The sequence below is a fragment of the Oncorhynchus nerka genome, linkage group LG10 (genome assembly GCF_034236695.1).
Source record: "Oncorhynchus nerka isolate Pitt River linkage group LG10, Oner_Uvic_2.0, whole genome shotgun sequence".
Lineage (NCBI taxonomy): Eukaryota > Metazoa > Chordata > Actinopteri > Salmoniformes > Salmonidae > Oncorhynchus > Oncorhynchus nerka.
The window spans coordinates 99,422,098-99,443,140 of NC_088405.1; the positions used below are offsets into that span (position 1 = coordinate 99,422,098).

A 21,043-nucleotide genomic window follows, 5' to 3' on the forward strand; every position below is an offset into this window, starting at 1 on the left:
CACACATCCTCTCTCACCATGCAGACACACACACACACACACACACACGCACATTAAAAAATGAGTGTTGAATACTCCGCTCTGTATTCAGTATCTCTTTGTCTTTAGTGAATCACCTTTTCGCTACAGTAACTATGGCAACCTCCGCCGAATACACCCATTCACTGTCTGGTTTATAGTATTTTTACTATATATACAGTGGGGCGAAAAAGGATTTAGTCAGCCACCAATTGTGCAAGTTCTCCCACTTAAAAAGATGAGAGGCCTGTAATTTTCATCATGGGTACACTTCAAATCCAGAAAATAACATTGTAGGATTTTTAATGAATTTATTTGCAAATTATGGTGGAAAATAAGCATTTGGTCAATAACAAAAGTTTATCTCAATACTTTGCTATATACCCTTTGTTGGCAATGACAGAGGGGTCAAATGTTTTCTGTCTTCACAAGGTTTTCACACACTGTTGCTGGTATTTTGGCCCATTCCTCCTTGCAGATCTCCTCTAGAGCAGTGATGTTTTGGGGCTGTTGCTGGGCAACACGGACTTTCAACTCCATCCAAAGATTTTCTATGGGGTTGAGATCTGGAAACTGCCTAGGCCACTCCAGGACCTTGAAATGCTTCTTACGAAACCACTCCTTCGTTGCCCGGGCGGTGTGTTTGGGATCATTGTCATGCTGAAAGACCCAGCCACGTTTTCACTCAAAATCTCACGATACATGGCCCCATTCATTCTTTCCTTTACACGGATCAGTCGTCCTTGTCTCTTTGCAGAAAAACAGTCCCAAAGCATGATGTTTCCACCCCCATGCTTCACAGTAGGTATGGTGTTCTTTGGATGCAACTCAGCAGTCTTTGTCCTCCAAACACGACGAGTTGAGTTTTTACCAAAAAGTTATATTTTGGTTTCATCTGACCATATGACATTCTCCCAATCTTCTTCTGGATCATCCAAATGCTCTCTAGCAAACTTCAGACGGGCCTGGACATGTACTGGCTTAAGCAGGGGGACACGTCTGGCACTGCAGGATTTGAGTCCCTGGCGGCATAGTGTGTTACTGATGTAGGCTTTGTTACTTTGGTCCCAGCTCTCTGCAGGTCATTCACTAGGTCCCCCCGTGTGATTCTGGGATTTTTGCTCACCGTTCTTGTGATCATTTTCACCCCACAGGGTGAGATCTTGCGTGGAGCCCCAGATCGAGGGAGATTATCAGTGGTATTGTATGTCTTCCATTTCCTAATAATTGCTCCCAAAGTTGAATTCTTCAAACCAAGCTGCTTACCTATTGCAGATTCAGTCTTCCCAGCCTGGTGCAGGTCTACAATTGTGTTTCTGGTGTCCTTTGACAGCTCTTTGGTCTTGGCCATAGTGGAGTTTGGAGTGTGACTGTTTGAGGTTGTGGACAGGTGTCTTTTATACTGATAACAAGTTCAAACAGGTGCCATTAATACAGGTAACGAGTGGAGGACAGAGGAGCCTCTTATAGAAGAAGTTACAGGTCTGTGAGAGCCAGAAATCTTGCTTGTTTGTAGGTGACCAAATACTTATTTTCCACCATAATTTGCAAATAAATTAATAAAAAATCCTACAATGTGATTTTCTGGATTTTTTTTCTCATTTTGACTGTAATAGTTGAAGTGTACCTATGATGAAAATTACAGGACTCTCTCATCTTTTTAAGTGGGAGAACTTGCACAATTGGTGGTTGACTAAATACTTTTTTGCCCCACATTAGTATATGCATATGATACATTTAGAAATTAATAACTGTCTGTTCTATCTTATCCAGCTGTGATAATGTAGTAGTTGATATTGATTAACGCTGTCTGCTTGTCTGCCCCCCCCCCACTCCACAAGCCGCTCTGTCAGACCTGCTGTCGGAGATGATCCATTCTTTACAATTTAGCTTTAGTTACAATTTAGCTTTAGTTACAATTTAGCTTTAGTTACAATTTAGCTTTAGTTACAATTTATTTATCGACACTCTTAGAAAAAAGGGTTCCAAAAGGGTTCTCCGGCTGTCCTCATAGGAGAACCCTTTTTGGTTCCAGGTAGAACCCTTTTTGGTTCCAGGTAGAACCCTTTTTGGTTCCAGGTAGAACTCTTTTGGGTTCCAGATAGAACCCTCTGTGGAAATCATTCTACCTTGGACCAAAAAGGGTTATTCTATGGGGACAGGGTTAGAGGTTAGTAAGGGTTAGAGGTTAGTAAGGGTTAGGGTTAGTAAGGGTTAGAGGTTAGTAAGGGTTAGGGTTAGTAAGGGTTAGAGGTTAGATAGCACCTTTCGGGACAGCCCGAAGAACCCTTTTATCTAAGAGTAGTAGTTCATCTACCGTTTGCAACCTCGCTCTGGATAAGAGCGTCTGCTAAATGACTTAAATGTAAATGTCATTTGCAAAAACAATAAAAAAACAGTGTTCCTTAAAATTGGAATCGGGAGGCATTGTGATCGACAGAGTCTGTGTGTTTCATCAACTTCTTAGGGCCAAATCCTAATTGTGTCGAAAAGGAGCTGGAACTTTCAAACAACACAAATATATATATGAGCTATATTGATAGTCCATGTTACCCTCACAGAAGGCAAGTCAGGACTCAGTCCTCTGTGTCCCTTAGAAGTCAGTGGTCGTATAATGTTGGTGAGTGTGTGTCGCTTTAATCTCTGTGTGTGGTTTGTGTATTGCAGTGTCTATTGTGAGGTGGAGCAGTGTGTGCTGCGCAGTGGTTTGCCGCCCCCTGAGCTCAAGCCCTTTAGCTCTCTGGCAGGCTTCCAGACAGCCCCCCGCGATGCAGGACAGTGTCTTAGGCAAGGACACCCTAACCCTGACCACTACCTACGACCTCTAACCCCCAGACGCTACCTCTATGACCCCTGAAACAGCCTATCAGCCATGATATAAAGGACTATATATAGCATGTTGTGATCCTAGATGGGATTTTAACCTCTAACCCTTACTAACCTCTAACCCTTACTAACCCTTACTAACCTCTAACCCTTACTAACCTCTAACCCTTACTAACCTCTAACCCTTACTAACCTCTAACCCTATCCCGTACTAACCCTTACCAACCTCTAACCCGTACTAACCTCTAACCCTAACCCTTACTAACCTCTAACCCTAAGCCTTACTAACCTCTAACCCCTACTAACCTCTAACCCTTACTAACCTCTAACTCTAACCCCTACTAACCTCTAACCCCAACCCTTACTAACCTCTGACGCTTACTAACCTCTAACCCTAACCCGTACTAACCCTTACTAACCTCTAACCCTTACTAACCTCTGACCCTTACTAACCTCTAACCCTAACCCGTACTAACCCTTACTAACCTCTAACCCTTACTAACCTCTGACCCTTACTAACCTCTAACCCTTACTACATTTTCGAATTTTGTCCTATCTAGCATGACCATTTAGTGACTGCCGACTGTACACAAACCCTGAACACGAACCCTGAACCCTGTACACAAACCCTGAACACTAACCCTGAACCCTGTACATGAACCCTGAACCCTGTACATGAACCCTGAACCCTGTACACGAACCCTGAACACTGAACATGAACCCTGAACATGAATCCTGAACCCTGTATACGATCCCTGAACTCTGTACACAAACCCTGAACACAAACCCTGAACACAAACCCTGAACACTTACCCTGAACTCTGTACACAAACCCTGAACACAAACCCTGAACACTAACCCTGAACTCTGTACACAAACCCTGAACACAAACCCTGAACACTTACCCTGAACTCTGTACACAGACCCTGAACACAAACCCTGAACACTTACCCTGAACTCTGTACACAAACCCATAACACAAACCCTGAACACTTACCCTGAACTCTGTACACAAACCCTGAACACAAACCCTGAACACTTACCCTGAACTATGTACACAAACCCTGAACACAAACCCTGAACACTTACCCTGAACTCTGTACACAAACCCTGAACACAAACCCTGAACACAAACCCTGAACACTAACCCTGAACTCTGTACATGAAACCTGTACATGAACCCTGTACACAAGCCTTGAACACTAACCCTGAACCCTGTACACTAACACTGAACCGTAAACCCTGAACCCTAAACCCGAACACTGAACCCTGAAGTACTAGGCTTAAACTTCACCTCCCTGTCTCTATCTCTCTATATCTCTATATTTCTATCTACAGAAGTTTGGAAACATCTAACTCATTCAAGGGTTTTTCTTTGTTTGTACTATTTTCTACATTTTGAACAATAGTGAAGACCAGCTACATGAGGAATGCTTTTCCAACAGCCTGGAAGGAGTTCCCACATATGCTGAGTATTTGTTGGCTGCTTTTCCTTCACTCTGTGGTCCAACTCATCCCAAACCATCTCAATTGGTTTGAGGTCGGGTGATTGTGGAGGCCAGGTCATCTGATGCAGCACTCCATCACTCTCCTTCTTGGTCAAATAGCCCTTACACAGCCTGGAGGTGTGTTGGGTCATTGTCCTGTTGAAAAACAAATGATAGTCCCACTAAGTGCAAACCAGATGGGATGGTGTATCGCTGCAGAATGCTGTGGTAGCCATGCTGGTTAAGTCTTGAATTGTAAATACATCACAGACAGTGTCACCAGCCAAGCACCCCCACACCATCACACCTCCTCCTCCATGCTTCACGGTGGGAACCACACATGCTGATATCATCTGTTCACCTACTCTCCATCTCACAAAGCACCATCACACCTCCTCCTCCATGCTTCACGGTGGGAACCACACATGCTTGATATCATCTGTTCACCTACTCTCCATCTCACAGAGACATCACACCTCCTCCTCCATGCTTCACGATGGGAACCACACATGCTTGATATCATCTGTTCACCTACTCTCCATCTCCATCTCCATCTCACAGAGACATCACACCTCCTCCTCCATGCTTCACGGTGGGAACCACACATGCTTGATATCATCTGTTCACCTACTCTATCTCACAAAGACATCACACATCCTCCTCCATGCTTCACAGTGGGAACCACACATGCTTGATATCATCTGTTCACCTACTCTCCATCTCACAGAGACATCACACCTCCTCCTCCATGCTTCACGGTGGGAACCACACATGCTTGATATCATCTGTTCACCTACTCTCTATCTCACAAAGACATCACACCTCCTCCTCCATGCTTCACGGTGGGAACCACACATGCTTGATATCATCTGTTCACCTACTCTCTATCTCACAAAGACATCACACCTCCTCCTCCATGCTTCACGGTGGGAACCACACATGCTTGATATCATCTGTTCACCTACTCTCCATCTCACAGACACGGCGGTTAGAACCAAAGGTCTCTAATTTGGACGCATCAGACTAAAGAACAGATTTCCACCGGTCTAATGTCCATTGCTCGTATTTCTTGGCCCAAGCAAGTCTCTTCTTATTATTGGTGTCCTTTACAAGTGGTTTATTTGCAGCAATTCGACCAAGAAGGCCTGATTCACACAGTCTCCTGTTGATGTGTTGATGTGTGTCTGTTACTTGAACTCTGTGAAGCATTTATTTGGGCTGCATTTTCTGAGGCTGGTAACTCTAATGAACTTATCCTCTGCAGCAGAGGTAACTCTGGGTTTTCCTTTCCTGTAGCGGTCCTCATGAGAGCCAGTTTCATCATAGCGCTTGATGGTATTTTGCGACTGCACTTGAAGAAACTTTCAAAATTCTTCATGTCTTAAAGTAATGATGGACTGTCATTTCTCTTTGCTTATTTGAGCTGTTCTTGCCATAATATGTACTTGGTATTTTACCGAATAGGGCTATCTTCTGTATACCAGCCCTACCTTGTCACAACACAACTGATTGGCTGAAACGCATTAAGAAGGAAAGAACTTCCACAAATTAATTTTTAACAAGGCACACAATGCATTCCAGGTGACTACCTCATGAAGCTGGTTGAGAGAATGCCAAGATTGTGCAAAGCTGTCATCAAGGCAAATGGTGGCTACTTTGAAGAATCTAAAATATAGATATATTTAGATTTGCATAACACTTTTTTGGTTACCACATGATTCCATGTGTGATATTTAATAGTTTTTATGTCTTCACTATTATTCTACAATGTAGAAAATAGTCAAAAAATAAGAAAAACCCTGAATGAGTAGTTGTGTCCAAACTTTGACTGGTTACTGTATATAGGCTTTTATATGCTAGGCTAATTTGCTGCTTCTTATTGCTCTTGCCTAGCGTATTTTCTATAGTAACTCATTTACACACACACACACACAAATGTCTGCTTGCCTAAGTGCTAGCCTTTCAATCCCACATCGACCCCCAGTACACTAAAACAAGCTATAGGTTTGCATGCCATCTTTTTTGGGCAAAGAGAGCATCAAACAGCCTAATTTGTACTAACCCTGTCATAAGGCCTGTCATAAGGCCTGTCATAAGGCCTGTCATAACCCCGTCTTAAGGCCTGTCATAACCCTGTCATAAGGCCTGTCATAACCCTGTCATAAGGCCTGTCATAAGGCCTGTCATAACCCTGTCATAAGGCCTGTCATAGCCCTGTCATAAGGCCTGTCATAACCCTGTCATAAGGCCTGTCATAACCCTGTCATAAGGCCTGTCATAACCCTGTCATAAGGCCTGTCATAACCCTGTCATAAGGCCTGTCATAGCCCTGTCATAAGGCCTGTCATAGCCCTGTCATAACGTCCAGACTGAGTCTCTTCTACTGGCCAACTGATTGTCTGTCTCCTCTACCTATATCCTTCCTCTCCATCTCTCCTCTCCCTCCCTCCTCTCTTCCCTCTCTCCTCTCCCTCCCTCCTCTCTCCCCTCCCTCCTCCTCTCCTCTCCCTCCCTCCTCTCTCCTCTCCTCTCTCCTCTCATCTCCCTCCCTCCCTCCTCTCTCCCCTCTCTCCTCTCCCTCTCCCTCTCTCCTCACTCCCTCCCTCCTCTCTCCTCCCTCCCTCATCTCTCTCCTCTCCTCCCTCCCCTCTCTCCCTCCCTCCTCTCCCCCTCTCCCCTCTCCCTCCCTCCTCTCTCCCCTCTCCCCTCTCCCTCCCTCATCTCTCTCTCCCTCATCTCTCTCCTCTCCCTCCCTCATCTCTCTCCTCTCCCCCCTCTCCTCTCTCTCCTCTCCCCCTCTCCTCTCCCCCCCTCCCTCTCTCCTCCCCCCTCTCCTCTCCCTCTCCCCTCTCTCTCTCCCTCTCTCCTCTCCCTCTCTCCTCTCCCTCTCTCTCTCCCTCCTCCTCTCTCCCCTCTCTCCTCTCCCTCCCTCATCTCTCTCCTCTCCCTCCCTCCTCTCTCCTCTCCCCTTCTCTCTCTCCTCTCTCATCTCCCCTCCCCCTCTCCCTCTCCCCCTCTCCTCTCCCTCCCTCCCTCTCTCCTCCCCCTCTCCTCTCCCTCCCCCTCCTCTCTCCTCCCCCTCTCCTCTCTCCTCCCCCTCTCTTCTCTCTTCTCCATCCCTCCTCTCTACTCTCCCTCCCCCTCTCTCCCCCCTCTCTCCTCCCACTCTCCTCTCTCCTCCCACTCTCCTCTCTCCCCCCCACTCTCCTCTCTCCTTCTCCTCCCCCTCTCTCCTCCCTCTCTCCTCTCCCTCCCTCCTCTCTCCTCCCTCCTCTCTCCTCTCCCTCCCCTCTCCTCCCTCCTCTCTCCTCCCACTCTCCTCTCCTCTCTCCCTCTCCTCCCCCTCTCTCCTCCCTCTCTCCTCTCCCTCCTTCCTCTCCTCCCTCTCCTCTCTCCCCTCCTCTCCTCCCCTCTCCTCTCTCCCCCTCCTTTCCCCCTCTACAGTATCACCACTAAGTTGGAGCGTGCCCTGGAGAAGGTGGCTCCCCTGCTGAGGGAGATCTTTGTGGACTTCGCTCCGTTCCTCTCTAGGACCCTGTTGGGTAGCCACGGCCAGGAGCTGCTCATTGAAGGTACAGGTGCTGTACACGCCTTTATCTTCTAACCCGACGTCTCTATGTGGAGTGAGTCCCCCATTCACTGTCCAGTCCTCACCGTGCTGCTGTCACCACTCACACTGCGCTGTGGCTGGGTGTGTGTGTGTGTGTGTGTGTGTGTGTGTGTGTGTGTGTGTGTGTTTCTCTTGGCTGGCTACCTTACCCATCAGGTATGATCCATGACAATACTCTGGAAAAACCAGACAGTATAAAGTGCTTCCTACTACAATATTAATGATGTGAACCCTGGTATTACAGTGGATACAGGCTAGTTGTATTTAATACACCCTGGTATTACAGTCTAGTTGTATTTAATACACCCTGGTATTACAGTCTAGTTGTATTTAATACACCCTGGTATTACAGTGGATACAGTCTAGTTGTATTTAATACACCCTGGTATTACAGTGGATACAGTCTAGTTGTATTTAATACACCCTGGTATTATAGTCTAGTTGTATTTAATACACCCTGGTATTACAGTGGATACAGGCTAGTTGTATTTAATACACCCTGGTATTACAGTGGATACAGTCTAGTTGTATTTAATACACCCTGGTATTACAGTGGATACAGGCTAGTTGTATTTAATACACCCTGGTATTACAGTCTAGTTGTATTTAATACACCCTGGTATTACAGTGGATACAGGCTAGTTGTATTTAATACACCCTGGTATTATAGTCTAGTTGTATTTAATACACCCTGGTATTACAGTGGATACAGGCTAGTTGTATTTAATACACCCTGGTATTACAGTGGATACAGTCTAGTTGTATTTAATACACCCTGGTATTACAGTGGATACAGGCTAGTTGTATTTAATACACCCTGGTATTACAGTGGATACAGTCTAGTTGTATTTAATACACCCTGGTATTACAGTCTAGTTGTATTTAATACACCCTGGTATTACAGTGGATACAGGCTAGTTGTATTTAATACACCCTGGTATTACAGTGGATACAGGCTAGTTGTATTTAATACACCCTGGTATTACAGTGGATACAGGCTAGTTGTATTTAATACACCCTGGTATTACAGTGGATTACAGTGGATACAGTCTAGTTGTATTTAATACACCCTGGTATTATAGTCTAGTTGTATTTAATACACCCTGGTATTACAGTGGATACAGTCTAGTTGTATTTAATACACCCTGGTATTACAGTGGATACAGTCTAGTTGTATTTAATACACCCTGGTATTACAGTCTAGTTGTATTTAATACACCCTGGTATTACAGTCTAGTTGTATTTAATACACCCTGGTATTACAGTCTAGTTGTATTTAATACACCCTGGTATTATAGTCTAGTTGTATTTAATACACCCTGGTATTACAGTGGATACAGTCTAGTTGTATTTAATACACCCTGGTATTACAGTGGATACAGTCTAGTTGTATTTAATACACCCTGGTATTACAGTGGATACAGTCTAGTTGTATTTAATACACCCTGGTATTACAGTCTAGTTGTATTTAATACACCCTGGTATTACAGTCTAGTTGTATTTAATACACCCTGGTATTACAGTCTAGTTGTATTTAATACACCCTGGTATTATAGTCTAGTTGTATTTAATACACCCTGGTATTACAGTGGATACAGTCTAGTTGTATTTAATACACCCAGTGGTATTATAGTCTAGTTAGTTGTATTTAATACACCCTGGTATTACAGTGGATACAGGCTAGTTGTATTTAATACACCCTGGTATTACAGTGGATACAGGCTAGTTGTATTTAATACACCCTGGTATTACAGTGGATACAGGCTAGTTGTATTTAATACACCCTGGTATTACAGTGGATACAGTCTAGTTGTATTTAATACACCCTGGTATTACAGTCTAGTTGTATTTAATACACCCTGGTATTACAGTGGATACAGGCTAGTTGTATTTAATACACCCTGGTATTACAGTGGATACAGGCTAGTTGTATTTAATACACCCTGGTATTACAGTGGATACAGGCTAGTTGTATTTAATACACCCTGGTATTACAGTGGATACAGTCTAGTTGTATTTAATACACCCTGGTATTACAGTGGATACAGTCTAGTTGTATTTAATACACCCTGGTATTACAGTGGATACAGTCTAGTTGTATTTAATACACCCTGGTATTACAGTCTAGTTGTATTTAATACACCCTGGTATTACAGTGGATACAGTCCAGTTGTATTTAATACACCCTGGTATTACAGTCTAGTTGTATTTAATACACCCTGGTATTACAGTCTAGTTGTATTTAATACACCCTGGTATTACAGTCTAGTTGTATTTAATACACCCTGGTATTATAGTCTAGTTGTATTTAATACACCCTGGTATTACAGTGGATACAGTCTAGTTGTATTTAATACACCCTGGTATTATAGTCTAGTTGTATTTAATACACCCTGGTATTACAGTGGATACAGTCTAGTTGTATTTAATACACCCTGGTATTACAGTGGATACAGTCTAGTTGTATTTAATACACCCTGGTATTATAGTCTAGTTGTATTTAATACACCCTGGTATTACAGTGGATACAGTCTAGTTGTATTTAATACACCCTGGTATTACAGTCTAGTTGTATTTAATACACCCTGGTATTACAGTGGATACAGGCTAGTTGTATTTAATACACCCTGGTATTACAGTGGATACAGTCTAGTTGTATTTAATACACCCTGGTATTACAGTCTAGTTGTATTTAATACACCCTGGTATTACAGTGGATACAGTCTAGTTGTATTTAATACACCCTGGTATTACAGTCTAGTTGTATTTAATACACCCTGGTATTATAGGCTAGTTGTATTTAATAAACCCTGGTATTACAGTCTAGTTGTATTTAATACACCCTGGTATTATAGTCTAGTTGTATTTAATACACCCTGGTATTACAGTCTAGTTGTATTTAATACACCCTGGTATTACAGTCTAGTTGTATTTAATACACCCTGGTATTACAGTCTAGTTGTATTTAATACACCCTGGTATTACAGTGGATACAGTCTAGTTGTATTTAATACACCCTGGTATTACAGTCTAGTTGTATTTAATTGTATTTAATACTAGTTGTATTTAATACCCTGGTATTACAGTGGATACAGGCTAGTTGTATTTAATACACCCTGGTATTACAGTGGATACAGGCTAGTTGTATTTAATACACCCTGGTATTACAGTGGATACAGGCTAGTTGTATTTAATACACCCTGGTACCTAGTTGTATTTAATACACCCTGGATACAGGCTAGTTGTATTTAATACACCCTGGTATTACAGTGGATACAGTCTAGTTGTATTTAATACACCCTGGTATTACAGTGGATACAGTCTAGTTGTATTTAATACACCCTGGTATTACAGTGGATCAGTCTAGTTTTAATTTATTATAGTCTAGTTGTATTTAATACACCCTGGTATTACAGTGGATACAGTCTAGTTGTATTTAATACACCCTGGTATTACAGTGGATACAGTCTAGTTGTATTTAATACACCCTGGTATTACAGTGGATACAGGCTAGTTGTATTTAATACACCCTGGTATTACAGTCTAGTTGTATTTAATACACCCTGGTATTACAGTGGATACAGTCTAGTTGTATTTAATACACCCTGGTATTACAGTGGATACAGTCTAGTTGTATTTAATACACCCTGGTATTATAGTCTAGTTGTATTTAATACACCCTGGTATTACAGTGGATACAGTCTAGTTGTATTTAATACACCCTGGTATTACAGTGGATACAGTCTAGTTGTATTTAATACACCCTGGTATTACAGTGGATACAGGCTAGTTGTATTTAATACACCCTGGTATTACAGTGGATACAGGCTAGTTGTATTTAATACACCCTGGTATTACAGTGGATACAGGCTAGTTGTATTTAATACACCCTGGTATTACAGTGGATACAGTCTAGTTGTATTTAATACACCCTGGTATTACAGTGGATACAGTCTAGTTGTATTTAATACACCCTGGTATTACAGTGGATACAGGCTAGTTGTATTTAATACACCCTGGTATTATAGTCTAGTTGTATTTAATACACCCTGGTATTACAGTGGATACAGTCTAGTTGTATTTAATACACCCTGGTATTACAGTGGATACAGTCTAGTTGTATTTAATACACCCTGGTATTACAGTGGATACAGTCTAGTTGTATTTAATACACCCTGGTATTATAGTGGATACAGTCTAGTTGTATTTAATACACCCTGGTATTACAGTCTAGTTGTATTTAATACACCCTGGTATTATAGTGGATACAGGCTAGTTGTATTTAATACACCCTGGTATTATAGTGGATACAGGCTAGTTGTATTTAATACACCCTGGTATTACAGTCTAGTTGTATTTAATACACCCTGGTATTATAGTGGATACAGGATAGTTGTATTTAATACACCCTGGATACAGTCTAGTTGTATTTAATACACCCTGGTATTACAGTGGATACAGTCTAGTTGTATTTAATACACCCTGGTATTACAGTGGATACAGTCTAGTTGTATTTAATACACCCTGGTATTATAGTGGATACAGTCTAGTTGTATTTAATACACCCTGGTATTACAGTGGATACAGTCTAGTTGTATTTAATACACCCTGGTATTATAGTGGATACAGTCTAGTTGTATTTAATACACCCTGGTATTATAGTCTAGTTGTATTTAATACACCCTGGTATTACAGTCTAGTTGTATTTAATACACCCTGGTATTATAGTGGATACAGGATAGTTGTATTTAATACACCCTGGATACAGTCTAGTTGTATTTAATACACCCTGGTATTACAGTGGATACAGTCTAGTTGTATTTAATACACCCTGGTATTACAGTGGATACAGTCTAGTTGTATTTAATACACCCTGGTATTATAGTGGATACAGTCTAGTTGTATTTAATACACCCTGGTATTACAGTGGATACAGTCTAGTTGTATTTAATACACCCTGGTATTATAGTGGATACAGTCTAGTTGTATTTAATACACCCTGGTATTATAGTCTAGTTGTATTTAATACACCCTGGTATTACAGTCTAGTTGTATTTAATACACCCTGGTATTATAGTGGATACAGGCTAGTTGTATTTAATACACCCTGGTATTATAGTGGATACAGGCTAGTTGTATTTAATACACCCTGGTATTACAGTCTAGTTGTATTTAATACACCCTGGTATTATAGTGGATACAGGCTAGTTGTATTTAATAAACCCTGGATACAGTCTAGTTGTATTTAATACACCCTGCTATTACAGGCTAGTTGTATTTAATACACCCTGGTATTACAGTGGATACAGTCTAGTTGTATTTAATACACCCTGGTATTACAGTGGATACAGGCTAGTTGTATTTAATACACCCTGGTATTACAGTCTAGTTGTATTTAATACACCCTGGTATTACAGTGGATACAGTCTAGTTGTATTTAATACACCCTGGTATTACAGTGGATACAGTCTAGTTGTATTTAATACACCCTGGTATTACAGTCTAGTTGTATTTAATACACCCTGGTATTATAGTGGATACAGTCTAGTTGTATTTAATACACCCTGGTATTATAGTGGATACAGGCTAGTTGTATTTAATACACCCTGGTATTACAGTGGATACAGTCTAGTTGTATTTAATACACCCTGGTATTACAGTCTAGTTGTATTTAATACACCCTGGTATTACAGTGGATACAGGCTAGTTGTATTTAATACACCCTGGTATTATAGTCTAGTTGTATTTAATAAACCCTGGTATTACAGTCTAGTTGTATTTAATACACCCTGGTATTATAGTCTAGTTGTATTTAATACACCCTGGTATTACAGTCTAGTTGTATTTAATACACCCTGGATACAGTCTAGTTGTATTTAATACACCCTGGTATTATAGTGGATACAGTCTAGTTGTATTTAATACACCCTGGTATTACAGTGGATACAGTCTAGTTGTATTTAATACACCCTGGTATTACAGTCTAGTTGTATTTAATACACCCTGGTATTATAGTGGATACAGTCTAGTTGTATTTAATACACCCTGGTATTACAGTGGATACAGGCTAGTTGTATTTAATACACCCTGGTATTACAGTCTAGTTGTATTTAATACACCCTGGTATTACAGTGGATACAGGCTAGTTGTATTTAATACACCCTGGTATTACAGTGGATACAGGCTAGTTGTATTTAATACACCCTGGTATTACAGTGGATACAGGCTAGTTGTATTTAATACACCCTGGTATTACAGTGGATACAGTCTAGTTGTATTTAATACACCCTGGTATTACAGTGGATACAGTCTAGTTGTATTTAATACACCCTGGTATTACAGTGGATACAGTCTAGTTGTATTTAATACACCCTGGTATTATAGTCTAGTTGTATTTAATACACCCTGGTATTACAGTGGATACAGTCTAGTTGTATTTAATACACCCTGGTATTACAGTGGATACAGTCTAGTTGTATTTAATACACCCTGGTATTACAGTGGATACAGTCTAGTTGTATTTTACCCTGGTATTATAGTGGATACAGTCTAGTTGTATTTAATACACCCTGGTATTACAGTCTAGTTGTATTTAATACACCCTGGTATTACAGTGGATACAGTCTAGTTGTATTTAATACACCCTGGTATTACAGTGGATACAGGCTAGTTGTATTTAATACACCCTGGTATTACAGTCTAGTTGTATTTAATACACCCTGGTATTACAGTGGATACAGTCTAGTTGTATTTAATACACCACCCTGGTATTACTGATACAGTCTAGTTGTATTTAATACACCCTGGTATTACAGTGGATACAGTCTAGTTGTATTTAATACACCCTGGTATTAGTCAGTATTACAGGATACAGTCTAGTTGTATTTAATACACCCTGGTATTACAGTGGATACAGTCTAGTTGTATTTAATACACCCTGGTATTACAGTGGATACAGTCTAGTTGTATTTAATACACCCTGGTATTACAGTGGATACAGTCTAGTTGTATTTAATACACCCTGGTATTACAGTGGATACAGTCTAGTTGTATTTAATACACCCTGGTATTACAGTGGATACAGTCTAGTTGTATTTAATACACCCTGGTATTACAGTGGATACAGTCTAGTTGTATTTAATACACCCTGGTATTACAGTGGATACAGTCTAGTTGTATTTAATACACCCTGGTATTACAGTGGATACAGTCTAGTTGTATTTAATACACCCTGGTATTTACAGTGGTATACAGTCTAGTTGTATTTAATACACCCTGGTATTACAGTCTAGTTGTATTTAATACACCCTGGTATTACAGTGGATACAGGCTAGTTGTATTTAATACACCCTGGTATTACAGTGGATACAGTCTAGTTGTATTTAATACACCCTGGTATTACAGTCTAGTTGTATTTAATACACCCTGGTATTATAGTGGATACAGGCTAGTTGTATTTACCCTGGTATACACCCTACAGTTGTATTTAATACACCCTGGTATTACAGGCTAGTTGTATTTAATACACCCTGGTATTACAGTGGATACAGTCTAGTTGTATTTAATACACCCTGGTATTACAGTGGATACAGTCTAGTTGTATTTAATACACCCTGGTATTACAGTGGATACAGTCTAGTTGTATTTAATACACCCTGGTATTACAGTCTAGTTGTATTTAATACACCCTGGTATTACAGTGGATACAGTCTAGTTGTATTTAATACACCCTGGTATTACAGTGGATACAGTCTAGTTGTATTTAATACACCCTGGTATTACAGTCTAGTTGTATTTAATACACCCTGGTATTACAGTGGATACAGTCTAGTTGTATTTAATACACCCTGGTATTACAGTGGATACAGGCTAGTTGTATTTAATACACCCTGGTATTACAGTGGATACAGTCTAGTTGTATTTAATACACCCTGGTATTACAGTCTAGTTGTATTTAATACACCCTGGTATTACAGTGGATACAGGCTAGTTGTATTTAATACACCCTGGTATTATAGTCTAGTTGTATTTAATAAACCCTGGTATTACAGTCTAGTTGTATTTAATACACCCTGGTATTATAGTCTAGTTGTATTTAATACACCCTGGTATTACAGTCTAGTTGTATTTAATACACCCTGGATACAGTCTAGTTGTATTTAATACACCCTGGTATTATAGTGGATACAGTCTAGTTGTATTTAATACACCCTGGTATTACAGTGGATACAGTCTAGTTGTATTTAATACACCCTGGTATTACAGTGGATACAGTCTAGTTGTATTTAATACACCCTGGTATTACAGTCTAGTTGTATTTAATACACCCTGGTATTATAGTGGATACAGTCTAGTTGTATTTAATACACCCTGGTATTATAGTGGATACAGGCTAGTTGTATTTAATACACCCTGGTATTACAGTGGATACAGTCTAGTTGTATTTAATACACCCTGGTATTACAGTCTAGTTGTATTTAATACACCCTGGTATTACAGTGGATACAGGCTAGTTGTATTTAATACACCCTGGTATTATAGTCTAGTTGTATTTAATAAACCCTGGTATTACAGTCTAGTTGTATTTAATACACCCTGGTATTATAGTCTAGTTGTATTTAATACACCCTGGTATTATAGTCTAGTTGTATTTAATACACCCTGGTATTATAGTCTAGTTGTATTTAATACACCCTGGATACAGTCTAGTTGTATTTAATACACCCTGGATACAGTCTAGTTGTATTTAATACACCCTGGTATTACAGTCTAGTTGTATTTAATACACCCTGGTATTACAGTCTAGTTGTACCCTGGTATTACAGTCTAGTTGTATTTAATACACCCTGGTATTACAGTCTAGTTGTATTTAATACACCCTGGTATTAGTGGATACAGTCTAGTTGTATTTAATACACCCTGGTATTACAGTCTAGTTGTATTTAATACACCCTGGTATTTAATATTACAGTCTAGTTGTATTTAATACACCCTGGTATTACAGTGGATAGTTGTATTTAATACACCCTGGTATTACAGTCTAGTTGTATTTAATACACCCTGGTATTACAGTCTAGTTGTATTTAATACACCCTGGTATTACAGTGGATACAGTCTAGTTGTATTTAATACACCCTGGTATTTATACAGTGGATACAGTCTAGTTGTATTTAATACACCCTGGTATTACAGTGGATACAGTCTAGTTGTATTTAATACACCCTGGTATTACAGTGGATACAGTCTAGTTGTATTTAATACACCCTGGTACAGTGGATACAGTCTAGTTGTATTTAATACACCCTGGTATTACAGTGGATACAGTCTAGTTGTATTTAATTAGTCTAGTTGTATTTAATACACCCTGGTATTACCCTGGTATTACAGTGGATACAGGCTAGTTGTATTTAATACACCCTGGTATTACAGTGGATACAGTCTAGTTGTATTTAATACACCCTGGTATTACAGTGGATACAGTCTAGTTGTATTTAATACACCCTGGTATTACAGTGGATACAGTCTAGTTGTATTTAATACACCCTGGTATTACAGTGGATACAGGCTAGTTGTATTTAATACACCCTGGTATTACAGTCTAGTTGTATTTAATACACCCTGGTATTACAGTGGATACAGTCTAGTTGTATTTAATACACCCTGGTATTACAGTGGATACAGTCTAGTTGTATTTAATACACCCTGGTATTACAGTGGATACAGGCTAGTTGTATTTAATACACCCTGGTATTACAGTGGATACAGTCTAGTTGTATTTAATACACCCTGGTATTACAGTGGATACAGGCTAGTTGTATTTAATACACCCTGGTATTACAGTGGATACAGTCTAGTTGTATTTAATACACCCCTATTACAGTGGATACAGTCTAGTTGTATTTAATACACCCTGGTATTACAGTGGATACAGGCTAGTTGTATTTAATACACCCTGGTATTACAGTCTAGTTGTATTTAATACACCCTGGTATTACAGTCTAGTTGTATTTAATACACCCTGGTATTATAGTCTAGTTGTATTTAATACACCCTGGTATTACAGTGGATACAGTCTAGTTGTATTTAATACACCCTGGTATTACAGTGGATACAGTCTAGTTGTATTTAATACACCCTGGTATTACAGTGGATACAGTCTAGTTGTATTTAATACACCCTGGTATTACAGTGGATACAGTCTAGTTGTATTTAATACACCCTGGTATTACAGTGGATACAGTCTAGTTGTATTTAATACACCCTGGTATTACAGTCTAGTTGTATTTAATACACCCTGGTATTACAGTGGATACAGTCTAGTTGTATTTAATACACCCTGGTATTACAGTGGATACAGTCTAGTTGTATTTAATACAGTGGATACAGTCTAGTTGTATTTTACACCCTGGTATTACAGTGGATACAGTCTAGTTGTATTTAATACACCCTGGTATTACAGTGGATACAGTCTAGTTGTATTTAATACACCCTGGTATTATAGTCTAGTTGTATTTAATACACCCTGGTACAGTCTAGTTGTATTTAATACACCCTGGTATTAGTGGATACAGTCTAGTTGTATTTAATACACCCTGGTATTATTATACAGTCTAGTTGTATTTAATACACCCTGGTATTACAGTGGATACAGTCTAGTTGTATTTAATACACCCTGGTATTATAGTCTAGTTGTATTTAATACACCCTGGTATTACAGATCTAGTTGTATTTAATACACCCTGGTATTACAGTCTAGTTGTATTTAATACACCCTGGTATTACAGTCTAGTTGTATTTAATACACCCTGGTATTACAGTCTAGTTGTATTTAATACACCCTGGTATTAGTCTAGTTGTATTTAATACACCCTGGTATTACAGTACAGTCTAGTTGTATTTAATACACCCTGGTATTACAGTCTACAGTCTAGTTGTATTTAATACACCCTGGTATTACAGTAGGTATTTAATACACCCTGGTATTACAGTCTAGTTGTATTTAATACACCCTGGTATTACAGTCTAGTTGTATTTAATACACCCTGGTATTACAGTCTAGTTGTATTTAATACACCCTGGTATTACATAGTCTATACAGTCTAGTTGTATTTAATACACCCTGGTATTACAGTGGATACAGTCTAGTTGTATTTAATACACCCTGGTATTTGGTCTAGTTGTATTTAATACAGTCTAGTTGTATTTTACAATACAGTCTAGTTGTATTTAATACAGTGGTATTACAGTCTAGTTGTATTTAATACACCCTGGTATTACAGTCTAGTTGTATTTAATACACCCTGGTATTACAGTCTAGTTGTATTTAATACACCCTGGTATTACAGTCTAGTTGTATTTAATACACCCTGGTATTACAGTGGATACAGGCTAGTTGTATTTAATACACCCTGGTATACAGTATACAGTCTAGTTGTATTTAATACACCCTGGTATTACAGTCTAGTTGTATTTAATACACCCTGGTATTACAGTGGATACAGTCTAGTTGTATTTAATACACCCTGGTATTACAGATACTAGTTGTATTTAATACACCCTGGTATTACAGTGGATACAGTCTAGTTGTATTTAATACACCCTGGTATTAGTGGATACAGTCTAGTTGTATTTAATACACCCTGGTATTACAGTGGATACAGTCTAGTTGTATTTAATACACCCTGGTATTACAGTGGATACAGTCTAGTTGTATTTAATACACCCTGGTATTACAGTGGTCTAGTTGTATTTAATACACCCTGGTATTACAGATCTAGTTGTATTTAATACACCCTGGTATTACAGTGGATACAGTCTAGTTGTATTTAATACACCCTGGTATTACAGTCTAGTTGTATTTAATACACCCTGGTATTACAGTGGATACAGTCTAGTTGTATTTAATACACCCTGGTATTATAGTGGATCAGTTGTATTTAATACACCCTGGTATTACAGTAGATCTAGTTGTATTTAATACACCCTGGTATTATAGTCTAGTTGTATTTAATACACCCTGGTATTACAGTGGATACAGTCTAGTTGTATTTAATACACCCTGGTATTATAGTCTAGTTGTATTTAATCTAGTTGTATTTAATACACCCTGGTATTAGTTACAGTCTAGTTGTATTTAATACACCCTGGTATTATAGTCTAGTTGTATTTAATACACCCTGGTATTATAGTCTAGTTGTATTTAATACACCCTGGTATTATACAGTCTAGTTGTATTTAATACACCCTGGTATTACAGTGGATACAGTCTAGTTGTATTTAATACACCCTGGTATTACAGTCTAGTTGTATTTAATACACCCTGGTATTATAGTCTAGTTGTATTTAATACACCCTGGTATTACAGTGGTTGTATTTAATACAGTCTAGTTGTATTTAATACACCCTGGTATTACAGTCTAGTTGTATTTTACCCTGGTATTATAGTCTAGTTGTATTTAATACACCCTACAGTATTATAGTAGTTGTATTTAATACACCCTGGTATTACAGTGGATACAGTCTAGTTGTATTTAATACACCCTGGTATTACAGTCTAGTCTGTTATTTAATACACCCTGGTATTACAGTGGATACAGTCTAGTTGTATTTAATACACCCTGGTATTTATACAGTCTAGTTGTATTTAATACACCCTGGTATTATAGTCTAGTTGTATTTAATACACCCTGGTATTACAGTCTAGTTGTATTTAATACACCCTGGTATTACAGTCTAGTTGTATTTAATACACCCTGGTATTACAGTCTAGTTGTATTTAATACACCCTGGTATTATAGTCTAGTTGTATTTAATACAGTCTAGTTGTATTTAATTACAGTGGTATTACAGTCTAGTTGTATTTAATACACCCTGGTATTACAGTCTAGTTGTATTTAATACACCCTGGTATTACAGTGGTTGTATTTAATACTGGTATTACAGTCTAGTTGTATTTAATACACCCTGGTATTATAGTCTAGTTGTATTTAATACACCCTGGTATTACAGTCTAGTTGTATTTAATACACCCTGGTATTACAGTGGATACAGTCTAGTTGTATTTAATACACCCTGGTATTACAGTGGATACAGTCTAGTTGTA

At 39.2% G+C, this 21,043-nt stretch overlaps 1 protein-coding gene across 1 annotated transcript in view; it reads left to right on the plus strand.

The window, feature by feature from the left end:
- Nucleotides 1–21,043, plus strand: part of LOC115127325 (neurobeachin-like) — a 124,881-nt gene that overhangs the window by 50,639 nt on the left and 53,199 nt on the right. The window contains exons 16-17 of the mRNA XM_065023426.1: nt 2,686–2,805; nt 7,776–7,903. Coding sequence (XP_064879498.1) covers nt 2,686–2,805; nt 7,776–7,903 — 248 coding nt within the window. The remainder of the gene's footprint in view (nt 1–2,685; nt 2,806–7,775; nt 7,904–21,043) is intronic.